Here is a 19,306-nt window from a genome sequence, read left to right on the forward strand (position 1 = left end):
AGAAATGTCAAATCAAGCACAGGTGTTTCTGAGCATTGCATACCTGAAGTCAACTAAAATGACTTCTGACAGATACATGATTAATGTACACCAGTCAAACACATATAAATGGAAAATATGCCTATATAATCTTGAGTTATATCAGGATTGTGAGTGCAGCATGTCATGCTATGTGTTTAGATGTTATTCTAAATGTAAAGACATTATCTGAACGTCTGTTTTCAAGTTATCAATCTAAAAAAAGATTTTTATTTTACCCTTTATTTCTTCTTCTTATTATTATTCTTTGTTTTTTATTTTACTTTATGCAATCAGGTCAGAAATTAGCAGAGTTAGCATCTGGGCAACAATTCAATGTTTTATTCAAAGGTACTTTCTTCAAAGGTACTTCATTCTTGCTTAAACCATCTGCTATCACTTCCTGTTTGAGGTTTCGCCTTTGAATTTCGTTAATTAATAAATGATATTATGTCCCTCTTTTACAGAAGGGTAATATGCACCCTGTTGAGATCAAACAACTGGATAAATGCTTTTGATGGCAATTATAGAGTAGAGTTTTACCACTATAGGAGCTCATTGATCAGCCCGTTTGCTAGCACTATAAAGGACATGTCAGGAAGTAATCACCCATTTGAAAAGTTATGGGAATTTTTTGACCACTTTGGTGGCTTTTTATATGTAGGTTTGAAGGGAAGACTGACAGTAAAAAAATTTGTAAATGTGTAGTGCTTTACAGCTCTATTATATACAAAGCATGCATATTCCTGCCTTAAACTTTAGGTGGGCCATTTGGCTTTCCATATACCTGAAATATTCATACTTAGATGTTATTTGTTCATTTGAATGTTATTTTGTCAGTTTTTGGTTATTACGCTCTTCTTGATCCCTGAGGTGATGTACTGGTTGGAGGCAATGAGAGAGTGAGAATGAACGAATGTTTAGATCTGCCACATTTATTTCTTTGCTGCCGGGATGAGGGAGATTTATCGTGCAGATATATTGTACAAAATAAACTAATTTTTGTCTCTTTTTTTTAGAGTGATTGTGGGAATTTTAACACATTTTGCCTTTCAGAGCTGTGTAGAACTTAAGCCAAAATAAGTGTTTTGAAAACGGAGCTTAAACGAAGGTCCATTCAGATTTAAGTTTATTTTTGTCATGTTAAGGTGTTCAAAGGGCCTGCATTTCATTGTATGTCGGTTTGCAAATATGAGCACCGGAGTCGTATGTCACTATGAATCAGCCGGCTGGAGAGGATGTATGTGGTTGGGTTTGTCACATTTGTTTAGTGTGGTCATTACGTCAACTTGGTAACTGTAACCACAGCTGTAATCAAACAGAAATGTAGCTTCTTTTTTTATTTTATTTTAATTCTCAGACAAAAGGTTATCATTGTTACTTTTGTAAAGACATCTGTTGGCCTTGTTTTAGTCATTTATTTTTTATATATATGATATTTGTTCATTTAAAATGTTTATTTTTAGTTTTTTTCCTGTGATGTGGTTTACTTCTTCAATATTATATACCAGTGCTGCATCTGAGGACTTTTAAAAATGCCTAAAATGGGATATATTGTATTATAATGAGTGTTTAGTGCCAAGGTTGTACTCAGTGATCAAATATGTATATTCTGTACTAGACAACATATATAAAAAGAAACAATCACTTGAAGGAGCTCTTGAGCAGTCAAAGGTCATCTAGCTTTGGGTAAAATTCTTTGTCTCTTGAAAGTAAAAATAAATAAAAAATAAGATGACCTATTGACAAAATTATATTATTTGCTAAATAAAATGAAACAAAGTCAAACAAGCAAGTTCGTCTAATTATTTATATTTCTTTAAATCTCACCATCTATGCTTACTATTAATATAAATTATGTTAAGTGACCCTAAAATAAAGTGTTACCTAAATTATATAAATATAAATTGTATTATATTATTATACTATATTATTCAAATATTGCATTTATATAAAAAATAATACATTACTACAATAATTCTAAAAATATTATGTAAAATTGTGTATAAAAACTTGAAGATGTATAATATGTACCTTTAAATTAAAATAAATGGACTCCAAACACAATGTCTATATGTTAGTTTACAGTTCTGGTCATGGGAAACTGACCACACACTGGAAAGGGGCGGAGCACAATCGCTTATGCTGATGAAAGTGGGAGGGGTTGTGGGCGGAGCGTTGCCACAGTTAGAGGACTCTTGAACTGCATTAGTAGTGCGCCATCGTGCTTTGAGCAGTCAGTACGCTAAGACCAGCTCGTCAGGATTCCGCTCTATTTGTCCTCTTTAATCACTTTTGATTATCCATAAACGCGTGGTTGCCACATAAAGCTGTCTAAAGTTTGAAGGATATTGGAAACATTTGTTAGGCTGAGCCTGTTTTGTTATTATTCACTTCTCTTTTGTTTGGAGTGGGATTCCATTGAACTTGGTCCATTGTTGTTGGATGAGAAGCTCAACTTTGGCATTGAGGCTCCTGGAATCCAATACTACGGAGCAAACAGTGGTAAGACTTTACAGTTTACATACATAATTTTGTTTGTGCGACATATTCTAAAAGGTCCCATCAGAACTTTAAATAGAAGTACACTGTGTTTTAGATACAATGAAGCATTTGCTCTTCAGGTGTCTTCATGATATAATTTTTTTATACAGATCTTTCTTATATCCTGCAGTTGTCTATGAATCAAGGTCGGACAGGTATCTCATTCATTTGAATGTCAAATTGACTTAACAACTCCAGATTTTTACAATTTGAATGTGTTAATGCTCAGACATTCCTCTACTGTGTGTAATTTGCTGTATGTCTACCATAGTATTTCCCTTTTTTAGGCTTATTTTACCTTAAAATGCATGCATTAAATAATTAACTGTATGTATTCATTATATTAGAACTGTATTTCTAGGGATATATATATATATATTTATTTATTTTGTTGGATTAACCCAAATAATTAAAATATTAAATGGTAATAAGTTAATGTAATAATGTTTATTAATACCCATTTATATAATAATTAAATTTATTTCATTTATTTTTCTGCTTATTGCATCTTATTTGATATTTAAAATGTTTGCAGAATTAATTCTCTTTCGTGGCTTTTTAAGGGATATTTCGTAGTACGCTGACCTATGGCTTTTTATACTTAATATATGGACAGATCTTCATTGCTCCTATTAAATCATTTCTTTACAGCCAAGATCATTTTACCAAACCTATCTGCATTTCACCTTTCAGATTGGAAATTTTGTAGACTGCCAGTGCACAAGAGTGTGAAGTTGAGTTAGTAATTAACAAGTGGTGTCTAATGCGGGTCTTCGACGTGCTGCTTGTCATGATGGCAAACTGAAAGGGAAAATGTGGAGCTTGTGATTTTGAGTCATTAGTATAGTGGTGCTAAATGCCTGGTTGGAGCTTGAAACTTATGTTAGCTTGCTGCTTGCATCTGAAGTGAGAAAAAAGTTGTAGAATTGTTGCACTTTAAACAGAATGAAGTGTTGCGTAAGTACTTGTAGGAATGAAAAGTCCACGTTGCAATGTAACGGGAATCCAAGTGAAGTATTCCAAGAACCTCTTGTGGATTTCCAGATGCATTTTCCAAATACATTGTCCTGAGCCCATTGGTCACATCTCTTGCATAATACATATTGGTCAGACAGCTGCATTTTCACAGTTCGTTAATCTAATGGCCCAAACTGTTGTTTGCACAAAACTGGCAAGCACTCTAGTGTTGTTAAAGTTTATCAGAGTGAAATTGATTGACCCTAATGGGTTGTCTCAACAGCACAATCAACTTTTGATTATTCTGGGTTGACTCTTGAAGTTTATTTCTTGAGTGTTGTGTGGTCCAGAGCATTGACCCTTAACCTTTTGACATTTTTGTCATTCCTGGTATCAATATTTGTGAAAGGGTGCATCAGTGTCTCTGAGCAACACTGCTGCCAGAGCTTCTGCCAGGTCCAAATAATTTGGTGTATGCCTGGAGTCAAAGCTGCCTGTTAATATCCTGAGCTCATTTTAATATTCAAGTTAGGAGAGCAGGCAGAAAGACATTTCTGGTCTAAATTGTAGCCTGGGAGATGTAGGCCAAGGTCATACTGTGTGTGTGTGTGTGTGTGTGTGTGTATGTTTTAAGGCCAACCTGCTAAATGGATGGATAAATGCAGTGTGTTCTTTTTCCACCCTTTTTTTTCTTTCCTCGTTTTCTCTCTGACACTAATTCTCTGCTCCATCATGCCATTGCTTAGTGATGCAGCCTCTGTTCAAATTAGAAAAAAGTGCAGTTTTTAGATTTCACATTGATTTGAAATGCATCAGCAACATCTTGTTCAATGCTTGTGTGTACAGCTCTAGTGAGTAAGTGTGTGATGCAGCTGGCTGTCTTCCCGTCCACTGCTGATGTAATGTGATTTGTCTGCAGCACTGAGGTGTGTATGTGAGCGTTTGCGACGCTTGTCAATATGAACAATTCTTCGTGTACAAACATCACTGTGCTGTCTTGTGACTCAGCAGCATGAGTCAGTTGTGCTCTCAGATAGACTCATGCCTCCTGCGATGTGATCAGCCCAGCTGTCGACACACACTCTGGGAGGTCGATTGTCTGCATTTAAAGGGAATAACGTGGAACCTGGGGGCTTTGAAAGCTTAACCTTCCTAAATTTAGCCCACAGGTTTGTGTGTAAGTTGTTCGTAATGATGGTTAGTAATCATGGGTGTTCCCGGCCTTTCTAGATGACAAAACTTCAACACCCTCCCATCCAGTCTGTGTCATAGATGTTTGACGCTTTTTGTTGTTTAAGCTAAAACACTTGTTAAGACAGAACTATACTATAGGCTGTATGATTTAACTTTTATATCAATATTTGATGATAATATTTTATGATCTGTTTTGGTTTAACATGCAATACTGTTCTGTAATATTTTATAAATTGACTCTTATGCTCCCCAAATCTGCATTTATTTATTCCAAAATACAGTTAAAAAACATAAAAATTGTAAAATATTACCTAAATGTAAACCTTTTTTTTAATTTTTATATATTTTAAAATATAATTGATTCATGTTACGCAGTGTTGAGTACTCAAGACTTGGATTCGTTCTCGAGACCATATTTTATTTTAACTTATCGTGGACTTGGGTGCATTTTGACTCTGTATTAACTTGGACTCAAAAAAAATATTAGGAATCAGACTTATTCCCAAATCTACTCGAGTCACAATCAAAAAAGATTTTTACTGTATGTTAATATTTCTTTAAATCGATGTATGATTGACACGTTCAATGATTTATTTTTTTTAATTTTTTTTTTTGTGACGTGAGATGTTAGCGTAACGTTAGTGCAGAGGCAGCAGGACTTAGGTCAGGATGTCTCATTATGATGGATATTTTAGTGCCACGTTGAAAAAAAAAATTAAGAATACAAGATTAAAGTCGTAATATTTTGAGAATAAAGTAAAAGTTACTAAAAGTCGAAATATTACTGGAATAAAGTAAACAATTCATTTAATTGTTTCACACAAAATCCAGCAATCTGATCATTAAAGATCTTGAAAAACACATTATTGTAAGACACATATTTGTGTTTTGCTATAAAACTGATTTTGAAAGCGGAGACATTAAAAGTAGGCATATCAAAAGCACAAATCTCTTACTATTGCATGGCTGGTGCACTACAAATAGCTAATGCAATGAAAGATATGAAATGTTATTTCCAAGCATACTGTCCCTGCGAGTATGAAACATGGTATGAAATCTGCTAATAATCGCACATACAATATTCACAACATATATACGCTATATAATATAATATATAATATACACAACAATATTCAAATCCGGTGGCCTGCAACTTCTCCCGGTGCTCTCAATCTGGCACATTTACATGCGCAATAAAGGCCTACTTTCAAAATAATATAACTTTAATTTATACTTTTTAAATTCTTGAAACATTTAGACTTTATTCTCGTAGTATTACGACTTTAATCTCGTAATCTTTTTCTCTTTTTTTTTTTTTTTTTTTTACGTGGCACTAAAATGCCGTCGTGTCTCATGAATTTAGCACATTAACTTTTTAAAACGTCTTGTTACATCTATTATTCAGTTTGCATGTAAGAGCCACAAAGAGTTTGTGTTGCAGTAAGCCTCATTCTGCAAAAGAAACATTCTGTGATATATGGCCTCTTTACCCTTAACTGATAATATTTGTTAAACCTTTATCAAGTAAATAAGATACAGTGTACATGCCATGTTATATTTTATATACTATTTGAGTATGGTACCAATTTTATTGTTTCACCAAACATTTTACACACTCTTGAAGATTGCTTTAGGTCTTGTCTCAAACCCAATCTCTTTGGTCTTGGTGTTGACTCAGACTCAACCCTCTCTGAACTCGATCTTGACTCGGACTCGGATCTTGACTTGGATTAGAATGAGCTGGTCTCAACTACAACTACTGCTGTAATGCAAAACTGGATTTTCAGCATAATTACTCCAGTCTTTAGTGTCACATGATCCTTCAGAAATAATTTGAATACATTGCTCAAATTTATGAATAGGAAGTTCAAAAGGGCTTGAAATAAAAAAAATATATATATTTGTAACATAATTTATTTAACAGTGTTATGCTGGACAGTCTAAAAAAAAAAGTAATATTTTTGTATTCTTGAAATTTGTAAAAATATAAATTAATTTTATTCTTTATTTATTATAATTATTATTAGGCTACATATTAATTTTATAATTTGTTTAATATTATTTTGATGCAAAATCACTTTTGAGCAGCACACTTTTCACTATACAATGACAGGAAACGGCTGTGAGATATTGTTAGCTTTTATTTAGAAGACTTTGAACTGGGGAAAACTGTATTGCATTCATATCAGAACTCAAGGGAAAGTAACTATTTTAACCACGGCTCTTGCCAAGAGTCCGTATATTTATCTCCTCTCCTTGTGAACTTTGCATTATTTGCGTCAAGCCCAGCTGAGACCTCAGGAATCTGACATACTAGAGGCAAAGAAACATATTCCTCTGAAAGCGAACCTCCTGCTGCCCTACAGGCTGACCCCCACTGTCACTGGGCAATGAGCCAGTTCTCCTGATTCCAAGAAGGCCAAAACCCTGTAGCGTTGAGTCCGCTGGAATCCTGTCATACGACCTTGTTTAACTTTCTGTTAACTAGTGTAGCTTGCAGTCTTCATTAACTCACTTGATATCAATCCGTGCTGCCTCTCTGTTTTCACAACTAAAGAAGCTATGATATGTTTTCCTAGAAAATGATTCACTTCCCATTTCAACTTTTTTAATAAAACCTCGACCAATGGTTAAAAGTTAACTATTCATGTTCTATGTAGTGAACTCGTGTTGATGAACATTGATAAAGAACTCGTTCCTTCACATACTCCAGCCTGATGTAACCCATGCGCTTAAGTAACCTTTGGTTTCAAGATGACGACTGTCGAATTTCAGACTGAGATTCATTGTTTTCTTATTTCAGCCACCCTCATTTTTGAGATGACAAAATCATGATAACTGTGTTTTGGATCGTGTTGAAAGGTGTGAAACCGGTTTAAGTCACTGCTATCGTGTAGCAGCTAAAAAGATATTCCTTTGAGCTGAAGACAGAATTTTTTCTCAGGGTTGAGCTGAACATTTTTGGAGTGACAGTATTAGCATCACTCCCTGTCAAAGTAGCTCTCGACTTGAGTTTCTCGTTTCTCTTTTAGTCAAAACCTCGAAGCACATTATTTCTAATAATTGGCACAGCCCAACAATTAGTCTTGTCACATTTCACACAGCTTTGTAATGCTGTAACAATTTCTTTGGGTTTTAGTACTCTTTTAATGCTTTGTTTATCCACTAAAATAAAACCAGAGCCAATGATGATAATCGCCATAATTTCCAAAGCCATTTTGTTTGGACGCTTGCTTGTGGTACTTGTGTTTCACACAGTGAGAAAGGGGAAAAAAAAACATTTGTTTCTTACTGTCTTTTTTTCATTCCTTTATTCTTCCTCCATCACTCACTTCTTTCTCTTGAATAGAGTAACAGGTGGTCTCCCTCAAGCATGTGGCTGGTGAAAAGAGAAAAGGAGGAATTCTTTTCTCTATTAGTGTCCATTCCCATTCCAGATGCTCTTGGCTTCACTTGAGTAATCCAATATCCTTATAGATCCATAACATATGCCCTCTGTCACTATGTCATTATGTCATTATGGCTCAAAGTTACCCACAAATGCAACCCGAATTCATGGCGACGTAACCAGTACATGTGTGGAAAAATCATGTGCGGCCTTTTAGAATGTTTATATTTCCAGAGATGACTAGCAATTCAGCAGTTTGTTGTATTCAAAATAGACCAACAATTGACCTTTCACTAAGCTCCGCCCACCTTAAGTTTGACTAACTTGCCATAGAATAGAAGTGGTCCTTCCTTGTGCTATACATTATCATAAGTAACCCTCTATGCTTTGCACAGAACAGCACCCTGGATGGATGACCCTGTATTGCGTTGTGTTGTGAGGAGCAAACTCAACTTGTATCACAATCTCAAAGATAATAGTTTAATTTCATTAGTAGCTATGGCCATATTAGATACATTTATCCTCCTTGTGTTTGTGTAAAGGAATTGGCTCATACTTCAAATGATTTCTTCGTTAAGCTCTATTTCTGTGGCCTGTTTATTTAAGCCTATTGTGATCGCTGTGACTTCCACAGTTTCAGTGTCTCTGAGGGCAGACAGTTGGGCGTTTCCAGAGGCCTTGTCCTGTGGAGGATCACTTCAATGCTTCAGTAAACTCCGACAGTAGGTCAGCGTGTGTGTTGAAGGTAGAGTGTTGTATTGATCGGCTCAGTCATGCTTCTAATTTTAAACGGCAGGAATCAATCTTGGTCTTTAAGTGTTGTTGATTTCAGATTAAGTGATTAAGGCAGTATTTAACGTGATTGCTAGTCCAGAAAGTAACTAAATGATGCTATTGAAACTACATTTACCAAAGGCACTGCCTATACTGTCATGATAAACACCAAAACTGTAGAGTGGCTCTAATATGCATTAACCACTATTGCCACCATCATTGTTTTCTTGGCAACCACTGTAAATATTTGTAATGGTGACTTTGCAATCGATTCAGCTTTGAGAAATAGTTTTTAGTCACTGAACTAATTTGGAGATACTCTTCTTTTGTGACCAGGAACATCTGGTTTGAAGAGTAAAGTGAGGCCTTGCTCTTTTCAGACCTGCTAGAGCTGAACCGCACTGACAGATGTATGCTAGCAATCAGTGCATGAAACACGTCATGCGTGCAATGTATGCTTACATAAACAAAGACTGCTGTCACCATGCTGAGTCACCCCTTAAAAGGATTAACATGGGTTTATTATCTGATGAAAAGTCATGTATGAGAATGCTTTTGTTTCAGGTTTTTTTTTTTTTTTAAGTTAATTGGCATTGCGTCATTGCAGGACAGTTGTCTGATGCTTTGTAGATGACGTCAATTACTACAATTATGAGTTTCTGACTAGTAAAACTTGTTCATGTCTTTTCAATCTTTTAATTATAAGTAAGAAAGAATGGAATAAAGAGCTCTGACTGCTTCCAACTTGTTGTGATGAATTAGGTCTTAACTGTTTAAGGTGTTTATTTGGCTATATTTTCGTCTGCCGTGACTTTTATTAAACAGGGCCCTATGAAATTTTTTCCCAAATTCTGTTTTTTCCATTAAATTTTTCCATTTACGTTTTAATGATTAAATTGCATTTTATTAATCAAAAAGCATGTCTTGTTAATTGAAAATATGGGACTTACTGTATCAAAATAACAATTTATTAAAAGTATAACCAAAATTTAATTTTTAAGGCCTTATGAAATGTTTATATTTAAATAACAGTAGTTTTAATAATAATTGTATTAGTTGTACTATCACTATTACATTAAGTAAAATATTTCTGTCACAGTTTCTTCAAGTTAAACCAAACTTTTGTTTTGACGGGTTGCTGTGAAGACATTTACATTTCTGTTTTTTGATATGGTAATAGTTTTTCTCAAACGAAATGGTAAAATGATGATGAAGTGGCTCCCATAGCAGTTCTAGAGATTATTTTCATCTGTTCATGTGCTCATATATTAAGGCAGCAGAGGCTGAAAACATATGTAGTAAATGAAACCACACATCTGAACTATTAGCTATTTATGTAACTATTTCTCTAAAAAAAATATTCAAAATTAGGTTAAATTTATGTTCAGCATGACTTCCGAGATACGCCGAAGTGATGAATGATAACAATTGCTTTTGTTTGTATAAAACTAACACGGCAGCGAAGTTGTATATGTATGATGTTCCCAGTAAGTTTGTGTTTCAGGTGCAAAGGATTGTGGGAGTTCTTGTTGTGGGTTGTGTGAGTGTGTATTTTTAGGTCATTCAGACTGGATTGTTTCAGCTGAAAGTATTTGGTGGTTTCTCTGTAAATGTATAATCTGGTTCAGTCTTTGAGAGGATCTAAAAAGTCATTAATCACTGAATGGTGCAACTTTGGGTTTCTCAAGCTTCTTGTGTATTGTTCTGATGGCGATGGGGAATTCCTACTAGCAAAACAGAAAGTTGTAAAGTATAGGTCTATCTTTTCTTGGGTGCTGGCTAAAAAATGCTGCTGGACTGGTGTCTTGTGTACCTGTGAAGGAAAATGTTTTGAAAGACGGGCTTTATACTGTCTGTAATGTATAACACAAACAACCCGAGCCTCCTTTGGCGATGAATCACTCTGTAGACACATTTATTGGCACACACATCATATATAGAGATCTACAGAAACAGCAGGATTGGTGAAAATGTTTTTTTTTTTTTTTTGATTTCAGCTGTATTTCATCTTTTCTAAACTAGTTCAACTTTTGAACCCAAAAAGATAAATGACCACATGTTGTCCAAAGTCTGCATTTCATAATTTGATGCTGTTTGAGAAGGTCAGTCGAGAAATGTCACCTTCATCTGTTTGATTTGTGCAAAGTGATTCATAAACTGTAGCTGTGTGAGGTGCATGATGGACCACAGTGGGGTAAGCTGTGCCATGTAAATATATACAATTGTGAACATAAATGATCAAATAAAATCAATGGCCAGTCCCATTCCTAATACACATCTGTCGTAAGTACATTTAATTTTAAAATGTTATCATTTATACGATTAAAATGGCAAATTGATATCCCATAACCAAAAATCACATTTAAAAAGCATTTAAGTATTAAAATCGTGTATGTTTATTAAGATCCTTACAATAATATTTAAAATATTAGTTAGTTTAATTTATAAAATCATCATTTATTGGGTACTTTAAATTGGTAGGTGGCTGTTTTTACATATGTGGACTACAAAACCAGTCATAAGTAGCACAGGTATAGTGTATTTGTAGCAATAGCAAGCAATACAATGCATGGGTAAAAATGATATATATTTCCTTTAAGCCAAAAAACTTTAGGATATTAAGTAAAGATCCTGTTTCATGAAATCATTTTGTAAATTTCCTACTATTAATATATCCAAACTTATTTTTTGTTTCGTAATATGCACATATAATATATATAATTTTAGACTTTGACTTAATGTACATTATCTACATGGTAGTCAAAATTTTATTTAAAAAAAAATAAAATAAAAAAACATTTCACATATGATGGACCCTTTTACTAATGTGGTCATGTGACACAAACACTGTACAGTTTTTTAGATTAAGGGATTACCTACTCTCGCCATCAGAACTGTTCAGAGACACTGGCCTGATTTTCTCTCTGTCTGATGAGAAGTTGGATGGGAATGCTCTAGGAGGACTGTGGCCAGCCTGCTGGCGTGCCATTCTGTAGCACCTCTGCCAAGATGGCACTACTCGGTGTGTGTATGCTTTTCCTCAACACTCTGATGCTTGTGTCCCAGACACACGGGCCCCAAGACTGCCGGCAACACCCAGGACAGACACGGCACTGCTGGCTCTCTCGTTCTCATTCTCATCTATTCCACTGGAAAGGGTTATGGGCCTAAATTTTCAAGCAGTCCCTCTTCGTTAGCAGTTCAAACCAGATTATGATGTTTGCATTTTCAAAAATCAATTCTTATTTGCTCTCCTCAGCCTGGGTTTGAAGTTCTCTGTTTGTATGCAGAATTGCACAGCTGTGAGAGGATTGTTGGCTAGATCTGAACCCGTGGGCCTTTGGCAGAGGAAGTCAGCAGGAATGTAGAGTGGAAAGGATGTGGAAAGTCCATCATCTGCTTGATTAGTAGGGCACGTTCTGTCTCTTTATACGCCATGATTACAGAGCTGCAACCTTCACCTTGAGGAAGAGTGACAGACAAATTAAAATGTGAGCTGTAACATTTGCTTTGAGAAAAAGGTAAAGCTTTTAGAGGTATATTGTAAAAGCTAAGTCAGGCTAGATGGTTAAAAGATGTAAAAGTGTTTGTGTGTGGCATATGAGGCCTCTCTGGTTTAAACATGGACTTTAGTGTTTTCTAAAGTTTTCCTTCTAGTGTGTAATCCTTGTGGTTAGTTTCAGCATGTTTGGAAGATAACCTCAAAGAGCATAAACAAACACACACACACACACACAGTATATCTGTTTACCCCGCTGGCTGCTGAGTCCTGACTAAGTAAATGAAAAATATCCTGCCAGGAGAAAACTTTGAGAGACTAGACTGGGAGGCTGATAGTATTATGCTGAACTCAGGGTTGTTTTGTGTGTGTTTCAGAGTTAGAATCTGTTAATAGTCCTGTAATCGTTTAACCGACAAATAAAAACACAGTCATCATTTAATTACTTTCACATCACTTCAAAACTTTCCTCCTTCTGCTTGAACACAAAAGTTTACATTTGAAATAATACCCTGGTCATTTATTTCAGTAAAATGTAAGTGAATAAGGACTGGTGATTTCAAACTTAAAATGTTTATTTTTATTTTTTTTAAAGGCACTATAAGTTGTAGGCGGTATACTGATACGTTCCCACTCTCCTTTGAAGCCATATAATAGCTTTGTGTGAAGAACAGCCTAAAATCTGATCCTGACATCCATCCTGTTCTTCTCTGATTTCTAAACAAGACTTGGAATATGGTGCACTAGTTTTGTGAACTACATAAGACTGTTTTGTGTGTCTTTTTTGATACTCAAAAGCTCCAGTTGACCTCCATCGTGATTGTGTGGCACAGAGCAACCAGAACAGTGTTGAAAATGTCAATTTCCATAAGCTAGCACTTAGCTAAAGCATTAGTGTCTTTAACCTGTGCTTACTGTGTTTGTATTAAAACCGGTTCTCAAGTGTTTCTCATGTTGGCACGAACGGATATACACACATTACGTTTATCATGTTCTTCTAGATTTTTTATTGGTGTGAAAGGAGATTCTATTGGTTGATTTGTTGGGTGCCTTCATGTCTTCTCCATATCACTGTACATTTCCATTTGTTTGTTTACCACTTTATCTGTCTCCATATTAGGCCTTAGACTTGTGGAGGGGTTAACAGGAAAAACAGGTTATAACTGTAGTCCGTAATGATGTCTGACAACTGTTTGGCTCTTTTATGCTTACAACAAGTTGATTTCAATGAACATTTTCTGTGAATGTGTGTTACCGCACTATTTTAGGAATTACTATATTTTCTACATGAAGGGTGATATTTAGTTAATTGTTTCAATGAAACCACATTTAATTCCTTCTTTAAAATTTTATGTGTAAGGCATGTGGAATTACACAATAATAACAACAGAGAGCTGCTTTTTTTTGATGGAATATGGTTAGAATGTTTTCCAGAGCGCAGTAGTACCTTGTTTAATAAGTAATTATGTCACTCTTAAAAGATTAAAACAGGTCTATGAATAAAAGTACAGTAACATGACAGCTGGCGGTTCATGCAGTGGAGCCTCTCGTCTGATGACTTCCTCCCATGTGCTTTGCATGAGATACACCTTACGCAAGAGAGTGTGACATCATGAGTTAACAGCGTGAGACAAATGAGGTTTGTGGTGAAGAGGAATCATTTATACAATGATTGCTTTATTTTCCTTGGCCCTAGTCTCTCATGGTGCATAGAAGTGCCTCATATAAATAAGGCTGTGGGTTTGATGGCCACATTCATACTTTAAACCAAAAATATTTCATAGTTTTTAACCCACAATCCAACCCTTGTTGTTTTCCCTCACTGCCATAACAGCCTCCTGCCAGACGAGACGGACTAATATATATATTTTTTTCTTGTGAGAGTGTTTGCATGCTTCACTCAGGAATGTTGGCGAGACTGAAATGGGTCTCCTGGTATCCCAGTTTGGAGGCTGTGTAACGAGGCAATGCAGATGTGTGCTTAGACCCTGACTGAGTTTGATCACGAGGGTCCGTGCAGCTGTGAAGTTGTAGTTCTCCAGTGAGCTCTGATATGTAAACATGTGTCCAGAGGGGGAGAGAGATATTTAGCTGGTGTGTTGTCTTTCAGGAGCTGTTAGGATTTTGTACTGATGTGTAATGATGCCGAACTCAAATGACATGCTCTCAAATCCCCCGAGTGGAGCTGTTAATGAAGCGTTTAGATTACTGGAGACGGGCACGAACAGGACCAAAGTCTCTCAGCATTTTTGTGATTATTAGTTATTCAATTCATGATGTTTAGAGACATAAGGTGAATACATATAAAATAATGAATTAGAGTGATTATTATTATTCGAAAACAAAGTAATTTTGTTGTTAAAATCACTCCTTTTTGTTTTAAAAATACCAACAATATTTCAGAAAATGTATATGTATATATGTGTATTTTTTTTTTTTTTTCATTTTAGCGTCCAATTCCCATAAATGATGATGATTATGATGAATTTACAAGGATTTGTTTACTTTAGTTTTATTTTATTTCATTACATTTTTCTAAGACTTTAGGTTAAAATGTATGAGCCAATGTAGCCTATATATTTTTTAATTTACATTGTATGCCGATTTTGTAATGAAAATTTTGTCTTGGCAGTTCAGAGTGAAATGGTATATTTTAATAATTTAATTTAAAGGTTTAGTTTGGATTAATGGATTAAAATACTTTAATTGATAGAACATACTGAATTGATTGCATATAACATTTTAATAGCAAACCAGAATATATTGAAATTGATCATGACTCCTGAGCCATATATACTGAAGTTATTTTCCCTACCATTGGAGGAATAGATCTGTTCACTTGTGATTCATGACATCAATTTTCAAGCCAATTCTGCATGGTTTCCCTCGGGAATTTCCTAGTGGTTTTCAATTTATGAGTAATTATTTATCACTGATTATTACTTGAAGAAACTTTCACATTCTGTTCTACAACAGAGTTAATACCTCAAATGTGATTTGCTTTAACTTAAGCAAATGTTTCATTTTAAAATGTAACTTGCTAAACAGTTGCCATATTTTAAATTATGTTCTATTATAATTTGAATCTATTAAAATCCTTGCAAAGTTTTAAAGTTTTGTGTTTACCATTACGGCATTAAAGTTCATAATGTTCTGCCCTTTCTTGGTTCCGTTGATTTATGTTCCTAATTTATTCAGGAACGAGGCTGACTTGCATTACTGTGCATGCATGCAAACACACAACATATCTATCTAGAGACTTCAGAGTGGGGCGATATGCTGTGATTCAACAATGAGGTCAACTTGCCAGCGGGCAGAGCTGAATCCTCCACGGGGACGCCCAGTTCTTTGACTCAAGTGGAGAGCTTATCGTTTATCAAACCCTCTTCTGTTCGCTCACAGCTACGGTCACTCAATGGGCTTTTGTTGTCAGAGATGCAAATGTTTTGGTGGGGTGACGTGTCTTGGAATATTGTTGCCTGGATCTCATTCATCCAGATGGCATGCACACTACCCAGGGGTGGCTATGAAGTCATGTTTGGAAACATGGAGAATTGCAAACAACCGTCTAGACGGTAACGAGCACTATGTTGATACGTTTACATCTTGGTTTCAGAAAAATCAGACTAGTCTTTTAAGGATTATGTTTGTTGTACAACTCGGTGTCTTTGATGTTGGTTTGTTTAAGTGATTGGTGCGTCTCAAGTCTTGTGTTTGCTGTTGGAGCTCAGTCAAAGCTAACAGGCCTCCTCTGTGTAAAGAAGCAGATAATCAGATTATTAAACCATAAATCACAGCACCCAGTTGGGAATCAGTAAGTCCAGTGAACCCAGTGACTAAGAGCACTTGAGTTCTCTCGTACAAGTTTTTTTTTTTTTTTTTTTCACTTTCCTTTTTCAATTCCCTCTACAGTGACATTACAGGATGATACAACCATCATTAGTCTTCCAAGACATAATAAATTTGACTTTAAAAGAAAGGACAAAGTAAAGGGGTGAAATATAAATGGAAAGAAAAAAGTGGTTTCAAATAGGGCTGAGAAACAAAAACTGGTTCTTCTTCAAAACAAAAGTCCCCATTTAGAAAAAAAGTGTCTCAGAAGCACTTTGGTACAATGGTATAAGTTTTATTTCTTATTTTATTGTGTTTACTTAATTATTTGCCTATTTGGTTTATGTATTTATTATATTATTTCTGTATATATTTATTAGTTTGCTTGCTTGCTTTATTAACATTATTTAAGAACATTACATTATATTGTAATATGTAACATTTATTACATTATATATTTGTATTTACTTATTAAAAAAATCCAGAAAAGATTGATTTTTCATAAGGTTTCTTTAAAAGTTTTGGAACCTCAATAAACCATGCCATTCCATCAGTGGAATAATGCGACATACAGATCACAACCAATGTTTAGCCATTATCTTACTGCTTTGAATTTTGTCTGTGCAAATAAATCATGAAAGTTTCAAACACTAAACATAATTATGGGAAACAGAGTTTTTAAATTGTTGATTGCAATAACTGTTGACAATCTAAAATGTTCTCATCATTTGGAACCAGCCTCAAAGGCAAATAAATGCATGAAATGAAATGGAAAAGGAATCTTTAAAGTCCTTAATATATTCCCATACCTAGTTGCATATGAAAAGGAAGGAGTTATAAAAAAGAAGGGTAAAAATTGCAAGCAAGGTGTCTGGGGAAAAGGAAAAACTACCTTGTCAGCACTATGCCTGGAAGAAAAATCTCAGGCAGCTGCATTTGAGTACAACAAAGAGTAAAGGTCTAGATTTCCTCATGATATAAGAGCCTGGCACATACTACAGAGAATTCTGCACTGGTTTGAGTTGAATTTAGGAAGAAATGCAACCCTTTACAGCGTAAGGCTCCCAGGATCCTCTGAGCTCATGGTTATGTAATCACAAAGTTAATGTGGATTTGGAGAGAAAGGGGATTTGCAATTTGCTAAATGCATTTTGGATTTGTGCCTTGGACCACATTACAAACCGATGTCTGCATTGCAACCTTTTGTTTTCATTTGTGCAAAATTGACACTTTCATTTGAACTTCATGTTTAGTAGAACTCTCATTAAAAATTAACATTGTTCTTTTTATTAAATAATTAAATTAGCTATGTGGTGGTGTGGTGGCCCCTATGCTAAAGTAAATCCTTCAGTTACAGGAGCTCTGTAAATCAACACTTTTGCAGCGTGTCACCCTTTCATGACCAAACTTCCTCCAAGAACAATAAAAGGCTTTATGGATGGAATATTAATTTCTTTTCCGACCTCTTATACCTATGGTATATTGCATTATACTTCAAGAGGCTTTAGTGTTGAAATGCTTAATTAATTTGTTCTACCTTTTTTCTTTCTAAAAAGCCATGTTTCTGATACAAATGAATACTTTTAAACAAAATGGGATATACATTTAATGTGTGATATCATTTGCACGGTCCAAAATAGCATGTATAATTCCAATAATTAAAAGATAATCTTTTTCCAATTTGGTAATACAATGTCAGCCTTATAAAATAAAATGACATTTATGTCTTTTTCTCTTCTGTTGTAGGTCAACTTGCAGATGTTGAAAGCTGGACTCTATACTTTAAGGATAAAAATGGCCATGTGTCCTGTATACGTGGAAGAATTTTCATCCTGACCACTGTCCTGGATCTACACCGTCATAGGAAAGAGTGACTAATTTCTTGGCAACGAAAGACTTTGGTGATTTTATTTTTCTGTGGGCCATATTTGAGAAGTCATCATGCCTATTCTGAAGCAGCTTGTGTCCTCGTCCTCCCAGTCTAAGCGGCGTTCTCGTTCTGACCTGACTGCGGAGATGATCAGCGCACCTCTAGGAGACTTCCGTCACACTATGCACGTGGGTCGAGGAGGTGACGCATTTGGGGACACCACCTTTCTTAGCAGTCACTCAGGGGAGCCACCAAAGGAGCCAGAGGTACAGCAAAACTTTCCTAAACAGAGCCTCCTTTCCCGTACCTTCCGAAGCAGCAAGCGCTCCCAGTCGGCCAATCGTGACAAGACTGACAGTTCAAAACTGGCGCCCCTGGTGGTTCGCCAAGTTGTGTAAAAAATGCAATCTCGCTGCCATATTTGAATGAGGATGATGCAGGAAGAGGTACTGGAATCCACCTTCCCAAGAGCGTGTCCTCAAGTCCTTTAAAGAAACTTCCAGAAGATGAAGTAAAGCCGCTTAATGGAGCCACAGCGCCTGTTGTATCAGACGTGGAGCTGGACGAGAGGAGTTTTGGAGAGCTGACTGACTTGCGTCCATCGGTTCCATACACAGGAGGCATGAAGCATGCCGAGTCCATCATGTCTTTCAACATTGATCTGGGTCCCTCCATGCTGGGCGACATCCTGAGCGTGATGGACAAGAAGGGCTTTGACGATGACGATCTGGGATTTGAAGAAGGGAAGAGTAATGAGGGGCGCAGCTCACCACCCAGAGCCCTCCCACCCAATGAGGTTGAAGAAGGAGGCCCTTTCCTCCGATCCGGCCCCCACGGCAAAGGCAGGGGTACTAACCCTTACACTCCAGAGCTCCAATCCATGAACCATCAACACCTGGACAGCTGTTCCCTCTCCAGTTCAGGATCCACCATGCTGGATGAAAAATCCCACAATCAGATGTATGAGGGATCATGAATAACAAAAAGTACAGCACACCTCGCATTCAAGACGATAGGGAGGACTTTTCCTACATGGATGATGAGGATGATGATGACGACGATTAAGAGATTAGGGTGTGTAGAGTGAACAGTCTTTGCCAAGACTTAACTACAGAAGTGAGTTGAGGAGGTTGTTGGGGTCGATTGGAAGATGTAAAGCTCCCATGCTGACTTGGAGATGATTATTATATAATGGAGATGAAAGGGAAAACGTATGTTTTAGCCCTTGTAA

The 19,306-nt window shown here is 35.9% G+C and overlaps 1 protein-coding gene across 1 annotated transcript; it reads left to right on the forward strand.

Moving 5' to 3' along the window:
* Positions 1–2,251: 2,251 nt before the first annotated feature.
* LOC113097484 (cdc42 effector protein 4-like) lies at positions 2,252–19,140 on the forward strand. The gene is given in 4 exon segments (XM_026262704.1): positions 2,252–2,523; positions 17,952–18,449; positions 18,452–19,046; positions 19,049–19,140. Coding segments are annotated over 3 exon segments (990 nt in total). The 5' UTR covers positions 2,252–2,523; positions 17,952–18,146.
* The last annotated feature ends 166 nt before the right edge of the window (positions 19,141–19,306 follow it).

Source organism: Carassius auratus, unplaced genomic scaffold (genome assembly GCF_003368295.1).
Source record: "Carassius auratus strain Wakin unplaced genomic scaffold, ASM336829v1 scaf_tig00216316, whole genome shotgun sequence".
Taxonomy (NCBI): Eukaryota; Metazoa; Chordata; class Actinopteri; order Cypriniformes; family Cyprinidae; genus Carassius; species Carassius auratus.